This window comes from Rhagoletis pomonella, unplaced genomic scaffold (assembly GCF_013731165.1).
Source record: "Rhagoletis pomonella isolate Grant_MI unplaced genomic scaffold, Rhpom_1.0 Rhpom_scaffold_00003, whole genome shotgun sequence".
In the NCBI taxonomy this organism is placed as follows: domain Eukaryota; kingdom Metazoa; phylum Arthropoda; class Insecta; order Diptera; family Tephritidae; genus Rhagoletis; species Rhagoletis pomonella.
Window position 1 is genome coordinate 97484671 of NW_023458557.1, and position 12674 is coordinate 97497344.

The window sequence follows — 12674 nt, forward strand, 5'->3', positions numbered from 1 at the left end:
CGCTTGTTATGACAATGCGAATCGGATCAGATCCGTGCGGATGGGATCCGTCAAATACCGTAGTGGGCATGAATAATAATAAAGCATTTCAAAGAGAATCCTAACTTGATCCAGTAATTAATTGTACGCACGGACATCCAAAAAGCCAAGCACCGTTATTTTTATCATTATCTTTTTGTAGCTTTAGACGTTAGTTTGTTTTTGTAGTATTAACGAATAATAAAGAATAAGAACACAGCCAGAATATATCCCATGACTAGATGAATCTTGAGAACCAAAAAAAAAAAATAACCACAACCATTTCGTTATAACTTTTCATTACCTGAATGATTTATTGTTTGTATGTATGTAAGTAATAAAGCATTTTACAATTTTGTTTGATACGATCATTTTAACATTTAGTTAATGTATGTAATAGTGGCCACAATAATGTATGAATTTTCAGCGCAATCTTAAAGAGGTATTAAAAACAATTTAATGGGCATTAGCGAATCCGAATTAAAATTAACATAATTTTTTTCGCACAAACATCAAATAAGCTTATGAGTATAATTGAGTAAATGTGGAATAAAAAACATGTGAATACAATAATTGCATGCATAGTTTGGTGATAAACGCATAAAATTTAAACCAAATTGGCGAATGCAAGCGGCTTTTAGGTGGGAAGTAATTTTAATTAGTGTCTATCTTAAGCATAAGTGCTCAAATATTAAAATTACATATTATGTTGACGATGATTGGCACCACGGGCGAACGTAAAAAATCATTGAAAAATGTGAACGATTGTTTGCATGTAAATATTAACTGTTGAAAAACAAAAAAAAAAAACGACGGTTGCACAATAGCATTGCACTACTCGGCGAGTGTGTGCAACCAAAATATTAGTTAAACATACAAACACGCGCACACATTTCTCGATGATTAAGCAGCACGCTAGCAGCTGCATTCCCACCACACACATAACTAAAACGTGTAACCGCCTTCGGGCGTTTTCGATTGAGCCGCATTAAATTCGAGCGCACCATTAACCTCTTGTGGCGCCAACTCAGCCTCGGCATCATCGGCATTGCTGAAGTAGGCATCCACCAAAGCGAAAGCCTTTTTGTATATCTCCTCGTTTTCGTGCTCCTGTAATTTCTCCAGCTTATCCAAGCCGCCCATTTCCTCGACCATCAAACAGAGATTCTCTGTGCCGCCCAATTTTTCGGCCAATATAAACAAATTGGCAAGTCCCGTTAGTACAACCTTAACAGTGCGCGGATCCTTTGCGTCGAGCAAATCGCAGAATGGCTTCAATATTTGGTATTTCTCAATCAAATCGATTATTTGTTCAGGTGTGCCACTCGTAGTGGTATTTGTAACGGCCCAAGCGGCCTCTTTTTGTGACTTGAAGTCGCCCTTTTCCAATACATGGCGAATTTGAGTGAAAATACCTATTTGATTGTGAGGGAATTTTCGATGTTGGTGGTTAAAATCAATATAAGTGGAAAGTCATCAACGAGTTCAAAGAAGGAATGGTATAAAAGTAAACAGGAAGCAGAAAATGGTATGCTACATTTTTAAAATATTTTTACAACGTGAAAAGTGTTGAAATGATAGATTAGAATGAAAAACGGAAACGCAAAAAAACGAGCACAATATTAATATTACAATGAATAGATGATTTATAAAAGGCAAGCGAAAAGATCAAAACAAGCAGAACTATCAATTTCAAGTATATGTACTCTTTCATACCAACAAATTACAAAACCGCCAATTCCGAAAGGGACAATATGTACCTAAATGCCTCTAAAACCTAGTCGAAATTTGCGCTCTTAAACTATTTAAAATAACTTTGAAATTATCATAGTAAATAAGTAATTTAGATTTGCGATCTCTAGTTATATTTTGCAAGTTAGTCATAACAAATATGTACTTTGTTTTTTTTTTTTTTGCAATTTTGAAATTACTGATTACACTGGTTTACAGCAGAAATGTTCTATAGATACCACTCACTATCCAATTCCTATGTAGAATTGGTCGGTGATCCCGAAAATCGAGTTAATTTTTTTTCTATGGACATGTTTTCGAGATATTTTTAATTTACGGTTATTCAGGTTAAAGCAAAACTTGGTTAGTTTTAATCACGTATATCTTACGAACTAATTTATCCATCGATTTTCTTGATCGGTAGCTTGATTTTTTTTTTATAACAGAACAGGCATTAGTACAAATGCAAAAATTTGGCACAGAACCTGGTATTATTTTAATTTTTCTTCTGTTAAAGTTTGATTCCTTAAAAAATAAAGAAAAAACTGGAATGACTAATTTATTTGCCAGAAACTATCATATATGGTTTATGGTGAATTTCATTAGCTTTCATTTGCCGTATCTTACATTAAGTTTTTTAACCTGGTTCGTAAGATATACGTGATTAAAAGGAACCAATTTTTACTTAAAGCGGAATAACGGTAAATTGCAAATATCTTGAAAACGTATCTATAGAAAAAAAAATTAACCTGACTTTCGGAATCACCGAGCAATTCTACATAGAAATTTGATAGTGGCGTCTGGAGAACAAAAAAAAACAAATTAAAATGAGTGATCCGATTTCGTTTCCAAGTTGTTGTCTCCATTAGCGTGCACCCATCGCAGGCGATCTGTCAGTTTGATGGCAAGCGAAAAGCTTAGCGCAGAGATTTTTGTGCATGGGCAATTCATCGCATAAGATTACAGGATATATGCCCTAAAGGTCCGAATTAACCGAACGGCTAAAAAGAGTTAAACTATGCATATACAGTTGTGCACAAAATAATAGGAGTGCGATATCATCTCTTATAAAAGTATAGCTCATTTTCTAACAAAAACTATATACATATCGTCGTTTAAAGTACAAAACCGCGTAACAACAAAATGCAAAACCGCGTATCAACAAAATGCAAAACCGCGTACGTGAGTTTGCATAAATGATTTTCTAGAGTAAAAACACTCATATTTCAAAATGGTTCTCTTTTTTATAAAGCAATCGCATTTCTGTCTAGTAAATTTCAGGACGAATGGATAAGGATCAAATTCAATTTCTGGCAGAAAATCTTAGTCTCGCGAATTTGCAGAATGACGTACGCGGTTTTGTAATTTAAAGGACAATATGTAAATCATAATTTCACCTTTGAGCAAAAATAAAAATTCAACAAAGTCTCAAATTTTTGTTTAGCGTTTTTTTTTTTTACAATACAATTCATTAAAATAAAGTGCAGTTTCCAGTTGCTACAAAATAGCGTTGATTTTTGGCAAATTTTTTGCGACCAGTATGCTCGAAAATTTTTTTGGTTGGAAGAAAATGCCTGGTACTGTCACCGAAAAATTGCCAAGAACCAATGCGATTTTTAGCAACTTCATACTTACACTTTAATGTACTATAATTTCATGGGCCATAAAACCGCATAAATGCTTTTTTAATCTGAATAAAAAAATTTTAGTTTGGTGAAAATTGTTGAATTTTTAGAATTTTTGCACAAGGTTTGAAATTTGGATTAATATAGTCATTGTTAGACAAAGAGCTTATACAAATACTTAATAAACATTTAACAAACTAAAGGTCTGTTTATGCATACTTGAGAAAATGTGAAGCAAAATCTAAGTTCAACAGATCGCTAAGTTTTTAAAAGTTCTGCTAATTAATGGGCAATGGAATACATACAAAATACATACAAAGTACAAACGAAATGACAGTTTAAAGTTTATGCGTAGTTGCGCGAAGTTATGCGAAGTATGCATAATCAGACCATAAAGAAAAATTGTCAGAATATTGTACTCCTATTATTTTGTGCACAATATTTTTCTATACAAAAGTGAATTTCGTTTCACAAAAAACCATTGAAATTTAACAAGAGTTTAACTGCATATACAGTGGCAACCTGGTTTAATCTTCATTAATTTCAAGCAGACGTAATTTCAATATAGCAATTAGAAAAAAAAACGGGAAGTGCTACTTAAAAAAGCAATGGACTAATGACCTACATATTAGCAGATAAAACTTTTTCATTATTCTGAACGCAATTTGTTCTAATTTTAAAATTTTAGATGTTCTAATTCAAAGCAGCGTCATTTTTGTTCGCACAAGTACATTTGTATGCATGTTTATACAAAAATTAGATTAATTAAAATTATGTCTGCTATTACAGTCCGCCTGTCATTCACTAAAGCTGCCGTGGCCGAATTTCATTCATACAAATATTTATTATCTACTCTGCTCTGGAGGTTTGTTTTTCATTTTGATACGCTTCCCGACCACCCAGAAACCAACCAAATGCCTACTCAAACATGCAACCGACCGTTCATCCATTCTAAATATGTATTTAGGTACTCCTACTTAAAAGGTTGATGCAATGCACAATTCTTCATCTATTCAACTAACCAGCTATCCAAGTAACTGAAAATTTGCATTCAAGTCCTTCACTTTCCACAAAAGTTTACAAACAGAACATAAATACAGTAGAAACAACAGAAAGAGGAACAGAAAAAATACAAAATATAAAAACAAACTTACCAGCATCGATAACGGCCTGAATTTGCTTTTGGTTTCCGGCTGTGATATTACTAACAGTCCAGGCTGCCTCCTTCACAATATTAGCCTTTGGATGTTGCAGCAAAACACCCAATCGAGGCAAGCCGTCCGCAGCAATAACTGCGTCCGTCTGGATGGTTGGGTTTGGTGATGGAGCGGTTAAAATTAAATGTAAAGCAGGTATTGGCAGGCAAACAGCAATAACAAAAAATAAAAATAAAAGAAACAGAACAGAAAGAAAAACAAAGGAAACGGAAAATGAATTTATATTTTCTTCACTTTTTTCTGAGTATAAAGAAAGTAGCAGATATGCAAATGAAATTTAGCAAATGCCAAAAAGGTATGCAAATAAATAAAAAATTAAGATAAATATGTTGCTGATTCGGGGATTAAAACTACAGCTACCATGAAGGTATGAAGCGTGGGGGTAAAATAAGCAAGGTGCCAAATAATTTCCACAAATTGAAAGGCACTTAAGCTTAAAGAATAGGCCGCGGTTTGGAATTTGGCTAGAAATAAGTACTATACTAAATATGCTTAAGGGGTGAGGTGAAAATATTTTGCCCAGTAAAGAAAGCAATTTTGAGCAAGTTCTCATTATGAATGACACTATAATGCAGCCTGACGGAAGAAAGTTAAACGAATAATATCGATTAATTTTAAAATAAAGTATGAAAACGACATGCAGGAACGCAGCCTATTAATACCGCGCTTTTATTAGCTCGGGATGTAACTATGTAATATTGATGTGCCTAAAAGATGCAGCGATTTCCATTTTCAAGTCACATACCTGATGACAGTACGAATGGAAATTTTAATAGCGAGTTTTTTTTTAACTATAATTTTATATGTAATAAACAAATGAAAACAAAGGCAGCAAGTGCTACTTTCCTGTACAAATATATGCCCTATACTCTAAAACAATTCCGCTTGCAGAACAGCAACCATTGCAGCACAGCTACGAAGTTGTCCATCAACTACCTTCATCAACATGTTAATCCCGGAATCCAAAGTGAAAATTCGTAAATATTCATTTTCCATTTGCGAAATGTGCAGATTATGCAGCACCGGAAGTTTCAACGGAAAACAGCAACCCCATCTCCATGCCTTAATATATTTTGCTTCCTATCACGCGGCCGTAACGTGCCTCCATTTGCTCGTACTAGGAAAGTCCCACCCACCCACCTTCACACCACCATCTCTTATACTCACTAGCTTTCTCGCAATTTTAATGCGGATCTATGTCAAGTAATCGAGCTTTAGATTCATATGCAAATTTACACATAGCATTGCAAAAACTTAAGCGAATAAGCATGAAAGGACGTGTGGGGCCAAATGGTGGTGTGGCGGGTATATCGGCAAGTGTTGACAACGAATCGACAGTAGACTGATATTCCACCACATAAATGAGTTTGTTGCCGAAAATGTACGCGTTACATCAGAAGCTGCAGTAAAAGCAACTAAAATTTAGCCAAAGGCAGCTTAACTAGTGCACAGAAAGTGGTACTTTATCTCTGCAGAGGCTTGCGAGTTTCATTTTAGTTTTTAATCTGGAATTGCATAAGGTCTTTGATGGGTGCCGCTCGGGATTTTTTACGTATATATGTATACGGCTACATACATACAAATTTTTGTATGAATCTATGCAAACATGCATGTGGACAAATTTAATAAGCTCGGGAACTATTATTAAGCATACAAAACAGTCTTGCATTAGTTCTAAGCTCAGAGCATACTCAGCAATTGCTTTAAAAATGCAATAAGTTATATCATATTAGCTTACCTGATGATCCGTACCGGTAACGATGTTACCAACGCTACGTAATGCCGGCACAATTATTGACGGCTCGTCGGTGCCAAGTAGTGTGACCAAACGCGACACTGCACCTGTGTCAACTACAGCTTGAATTTTTATGTTTTCATCGTCCGTCACATAGGATAGGGCCCAACAAGCATCGGCTAGCACTTGTACATCGCCGCCACAGAGCAACTCTGATAGCACGGGCAACAAGCGTTTTATCTCATCAAATGGTGGCGAAGGATTTTTGTTACGACACAAGTTCGACATCAACCAAACAATGTTGCGCAAGAAGGAAAGTGGCGTTTCACTATTTATCAAATTGAGTATACCATCGACCACATTATGCTGTATGACAATGTCACGTGCTGCTGCGCCGTCGCCTGCTATGTTGCCCAAAGCCCAAACTGCCTGTTCGGCAAGATTAATCGACTTTGATTTGAGCAGTGAAACAAAATGTGGCACTGCATTTTGTTCGATGACACAACGTGTCTGTTCCGAAGTGCCCGAAGCAATATTCGTAAGCGCCCATGCAGCCTCGAATTGCAACAAAGGACTAGAAGTGTAGGAAGAGAAAAATAAATTCCGTAAAATTTGGATGACATTTGCCCTTAGAGCAGACTTACTTCTCAAAGTTCTGCAGGAATCGTATGCAAATGGGTACAATGCCATGCCCTATCATTAAATCAATAGGAGGGTTGCGTTCGCGGCTTAGCATTTTACGTGCCGATTGCATGCCTATGAATTGACGTTCAACATCTTGGCTGTTCATAGCGGAAACCATTTCATCGATGGTCATTTGCACAGGCGATTGACTATTGGACTCCTTCAGAGGTGATACAATATCCTCTTCGTTAATATTGCGTCGCTTGAATAGTTGATCCTCTTTCTTGGATTTACGCAGCTCTACGGTGACCTCATGGCGACGCATGCGTGACTCCTGTAGAGAAAATTTTTCGATTCAAGATTTACAATGAAATTGCACAGTATTTACAAACCTGCGTGTTGATGGAGTTAGATTTGTAGGAATTTTGACGTGATGCATCGGGTTTGCTCATTTTGAATAAGACGTTCAATTAACGCAGCAATGAGTGAATAACAAAGCGAACTGAAAATTTTGATTAAAAAAAAAAAGAAAAAATAAAAAAGTTACAACTCTTTCGTGAGTTCTCAAATAAATATGGAATTTTCTAGATGCTACAATACTTTCATATTTATCATTATTTTTAGATCCTGTTACTTGAAAAAACACCCGGTCTGTTTGAGGAAACGGCAATTCAGGTAGAGAAAAATCAGAATAGCGCAGTGCAGGTGCAGCAGGTAAAGCAGTACACATTTCCACAAACATTTCGGATCTTTCAGCGTATTCAAAGGCATATTTCAAGAATAATTGCGTAGAGTTCAACAATTAAGCACCTACCTCAGATTTGTCTCAAGTTGCGATCAATTAACCGAATTTTAATCCAAAGATCGGACGAGACCTTCTTGGCAAAATTTACTTCTTGCAAATAAAATAATACACTACGATTCAAACAAGATGTGCAGCTATCTTTTGAACAATATTTAACACTAAAAACTGCACCTTAAAACCTTTTAAAAATTTTACAAGGAAAATTCACTTCACACGTCTTCAGAATGGCAGCTCTCCGCTAAAAATGCCGTTTGAAAATTCAAAATTTTCGTTTCCCCTCACAGAAGCGGCAGAGTGTTGTGGAGACAATTGCACATGCACTTTTGTTATTGCAATAAAGCAAAGAAAAAACGCGCAAAAATTTTTCTCGACAGGCGATTACCACGGGTGGAAATGCGCAAACAGCTGTGTCGCAGAAACTGAGTTCCTTGTCGCGATCGTTTATATTTTTGTTGCACGCGCAAAGTTTCCGATGGTAGATAGCTGTCTCGCTCTTGCTAATGGAAATGTAGGGAATGAAATCAAATCTTCAGCACAACAGGAAAAAAGTCTACACAAATGTATATTGGCTGTGGTTGAAATCAAAACAGGGTTACATTTGGCAATACAAATAAATTTAAAAAAATTGCCTTATGCCACGTTTACATACAAATAAATTATACTCAGTATCAAGCTTAACTCTATGATCTGTAATTAAAATAAGCAGATTAGCCACACAAAATTCCTCGTTACTCCGTAGTTATAAAATAATCTCAGATCACACCGACAAATTTTCGGTGTCCAGCTTAGTTTAATCGGTAATTTTTGCGAAGAGAAATGACAAAAGTGCAACTGAACTAAAACGGACGCTAACTAGGAAAAGAGGTTAATTTACAAGAAATTCAAGTAATTCAAGTGTCACAGAGATATTAAACTTTTGCTAGAGTTGTGAGAAAAACTAGCACCACAAGCTGTCTAGCTAGTAATCCGAGATTTGAGTGAGTAAACGAGGTTACTAACAAACGAGCTTAGAATGAGATTATATTTATATGCATGCTTATTCTGTCCTTATTCTTATCCTTATACTTATCCTTACCCATAGGATTGTCCTTATCCTTATCCTTATCCTTATCCTTATCCTTATCCTTATCCTTATCTTTATCCTTATCCTTATTCTTATCCTTATCCTAATCCTATCCTTATCCACTATTTATTCAAAATTGATATGTATATACAATCGCTCTTTAGCAACAAAGTGTTTTTTTAAGAAATTTTAGGAAAATGGTTCGTTCGAAATTTGGACAGGGTATTGACATGACACCTGGGCCTATAATAGGGTGGCAAGGTTTAGAATTCGACAAGGGGGCGTGGCACCTCCCATAGGCGTGAAATTTTGAATCAGCCATAACTTCGGAACCATAAGTCCCAAGAAATTTAAATTTGGTACGCAGACATATCTATATATAAATGAGTTTGTAAAAGGGGGTCTGGCACATGCCATAGGCGTAAAATTTTTTACCAGCTATTACGTTGGCAGAGTTGTGAAAAATGCATTAATTTTTAATGCATTAATGGTACTTAAAGCAATAATGTTAATGTAAAAAATTAGTGCATTAATTTTTGAAATTTAATGTAAATGAAAATTTCAATGCATTAATTTTGGAAAATATAATGCCACTGAAAATTAAATTTACCAAACTAACGGGCATTATTTCTTCGGGATTAACGCATTGAAATTTTCATTTACATTAATTTTCAAAAATTAATGCATTAATTTTTTTCATTAACATTGACATTAATAGATTTATTTTTAGACAGTACTACATATTTTGAAATTGTGGAAATTAGTGATGGTGAAAGCTTAAAAAATTAGAAAAATATTTTCGATACAAAATCTTGACAATCGAAGTCTGACAATGGATTATAATACATCATTTTGAAAGCCTATAAATCCTCCTCTCACAACATGTTCGATCTTTAAAATTGAATGAAAACTAGTCATTCAAAAACTGATAAATCTACAAAACTGCACTGACCTAAAAGGACAAGTCGCGAATCTACAAAAATAGGAAATAATATTTCTCATAAAAAGGAAGTAAATTAGGGGGTAGGGTCTTGAAATTAAAAAAAAATACAAACTTTCGATGGGCGCCCTAATGTACATACGAGTCGGTCATTCCTTTTTGACCTCCGCAATATGAGTGCCGTAGACCCCAAGATGTGTGAAGCTTAAAAACCATTTATTATCAACATAGTCAAGGACTCCTCTTATCAACAACAGCCAAACTGGCAACAGAGAGCATAACATAAAATCCACAATTTATTCGCACTACTGTAAAACAATTCCAGACAGTACCTGATGCTGTGTACATGCCACTGCGATATCCTTGTGTTATTAATATCTATTTTTCTCTCGTCCCATCTCCTGTTCTCTCTCGACCGGTATTTTCACATTTTACAGCTTATGGATACTCTGCAGATTTCGCCAGGCTTGCGCTCTCAGGTTCCACAGCTAAAATGTTTCCGTTATAGAAGGTGAGTGGATGAGTGTTTACCTAACAGTCGACAATTATTACAGGATTGGTAAAGCTGAAAGTAGCAACAGTGTCAGCTATGATGAAACTGCAATTTGATTTCATGCATCAGTTCACACCTAAAAATTGTTTGGGCTGCTACGAGAGGAAACTGAATGCAAGGCGTTGGTTATTTTTTAAGAACCTTTGAGAGAATTGTGCATACAAACACATACATATATCTATGTATATATACATACATATGCATACTTAGCATGTGGATATATGAACATGAACTTATGTGTGTATGCATGTCTGACCCTAACGGCGAGTCGCACCTTTGGCAATGGACTACTTTATCCAAGCGTTTTCTTTACCTTTACACACTGTACTTTGTTGTTCCGCTGCCGCACTTCAGTTTCAAATGAAAATACCTCTTTAACTGTTAGCACACTAAATTAAGTGATACTTTGAAAATTACTTCATTATGCGGCACACTTTGGTTGTCGCCTTCTAGGCGCACAGACGCGTCCATCCCCCACTGTGCTCTTGAAAATAACCGTGAACCTACATGCATACATACATATGTATGTAATTCCTTTTTACTTTGCAAATCACACTTAAAATGAACCCTAATTTCATTAAGCTATCACCCCCTTATACTTTTGTGGCGGTGTCCTGTGTATTATTCGCATGATATACGCCCAAAAGTATGCTTTACATAATATTATGTTAGCAATTGAGTCGGCATATTTGAAGGTCGTCGAAGTAACACATTTATGCAAAAATCATTGTATGGTTTTAGGCGTTGAACATTATTAAATATACTTTGTAGGTGCTAACAAATACAAGCGTATATTTCTTTACGTAGACATGTACCCTGCAAAAAATTGTGCGACTAATCTCTAAAGAGAGTATTCCGAGATTACTCTCAATCGGGTACCCTATTGTTGCAACTAGTCTCATCCGGGTACTAATGGAGATCAATTGGTCTCGACTCATCCCTTATGGGTATAATTGGAGATCAATTAGTCCCCAACTCATCTCTAACGGGTACTATTAACGATTTAATGATATGTTCGCACTTAGTCAATGCAATTTCATGTGCGGCGTTGGCACGCAGAGAGAGTATTCGCCTAACAAAACTGAGCACCCCGGTTCGAATCTCAGCTGGCGCAAATTTTTATTTTTATTTTTTAAAAGTGACTAGTCGCTTTTTATACCCGTTCGGGTATAAAGGTGAACAATTGGTCTCTTCATAGGACATGCTCGAACAAAAGCGAACAGTTCATTCCATATAAAGGGATCAAGAGTGGTATTAGTCCGCATGCTCCTTTGCGATTGCTCCCGGAGTCATCCCGGATTAGTCAGAATTTTGTACCATATATCATTTTTCCATATGATTTCAAGTTGTCAACATATTTTCAAAGAACGTGCGAAACATAATATTTTCTCATACATATATACATAAATAAACAATGTATGAGTGTAATACCCGATTTAGAAAGTTTTTAAAATTATAGTTAATTACATCAATGCAACTTATTCTGGATAATGTATCGTTTTATAGTGAATTCGAATGCTTTCATTTTGAGAACATTACTTAATTCGTTTAATTTAATCTATTATAAGAAATTGTGCAAAATTACTTAATACGTCACCACAGTAGAAAAAGAGGAGACCCTGAGATAGTTAATTTTAAGCTGCGTAAAAAAAAAAATTAACTACTTGAAATTAAAATTAGTACTTGAAAGTTCCAGGAATTTTTTTAAGGAAACTGAAATTGAATAGTAATGAAGTGTTTCAAAATGTTTATAAAAACGCTATAATGGAATTCCTTCATATTACAAACAAAATATTTTAGTAAGAGCGTGTGTGAATCGGTAACAAAGTTCTATAGGGAAATCTGTTGAATAATTATTTCACTATGGTGAGACAGTTTTGCCAATCTGCTGTGTAAAATGAAATATTTTTTGACAGCAGTAAATTTTGGATAACCGCAGATTTATGCGGAATAAAATATTACAAATTGAAGTGAAATTAACGTTTTAAGAAAACATCTACCATCGTTGATTACAATTCGTCAGTTTAAGCTTTTATTTAACGAAAAATTACACACATCAACAACCTTTTGTCACTGTCTTATATTAACAAGTAATTTTTAGCAAAAAAAAAACCGACTTAAAATATATACATATATACATTTTATGATCCAATGATCGGATGATTAGTATGGGGCCGCCTCTGAGACACTACCTGCAAAAAGAATTTTCATCTTCATCTTCATCTTCATCTTCATCTTCGTCGTCTTGGTCTTCATCTTTATCTTTTCCTTTATCTTGATCTAAATATGTCCATTCTTTTCTTCATTTACATATTCCCCCCCACCATTGTTATTAGGTTAGGTATTTAAATTTTCCTTCCTCT

The 12674-nt window shown here is 35.2% G+C and overlaps 1 protein-coding gene across 1 annotated transcript; it reads right to left on the reverse strand.

The window, feature by feature from the left end:
- Positions 1–308: 308 nt before the first annotated feature.
- LOC118735908 (importin subunit alpha) lies at positions 309–8159 on the reverse strand. Its single transcript, XM_036465933.1, has 6 exons — positions 7765–8159; positions 7343–7452; positions 6971–7284; positions 6330–6900; positions 4529–4676; positions 309–1433 (listed from the first exon to the last, which is right to left on the reverse strand). The coding sequence occupies exons 2-6, from the start codon at positions 7400–7402 to the stop codon at positions 964–966; spliced, it is 1563 nt and encodes a 520-aa protein (XP_036321826.1). The 5' UTR covers positions 7403–7452; positions 7765–8159; the 3' UTR covers positions 309–963.
- Between the last annotated feature and the right edge of the window lie 4515 nt (positions 8160–12674).

Coding starts and splice junctions, on each gene's coding strand:
- LOC118735908 (XM_036465933.1), bottom strand. CDS start 7,402: ATGAGCAAACCCGATGCATCACGTCAAAATTCCTACAAATCTAACTCC. Junction 4,677..6,329: donor TTACCGGTACGGATCATCAG/GTAAGCTAATAT, acceptor CCAACCATCCAG/ACGGACGCAGTTATTGCTGC. Junction 1,434..4,528: donor TCAGGCCGTTATCGATGCTG/GTAAGTTTGTTT, acceptor ACAATCAAATAG/GTATTTTCACTCAAATTCGC.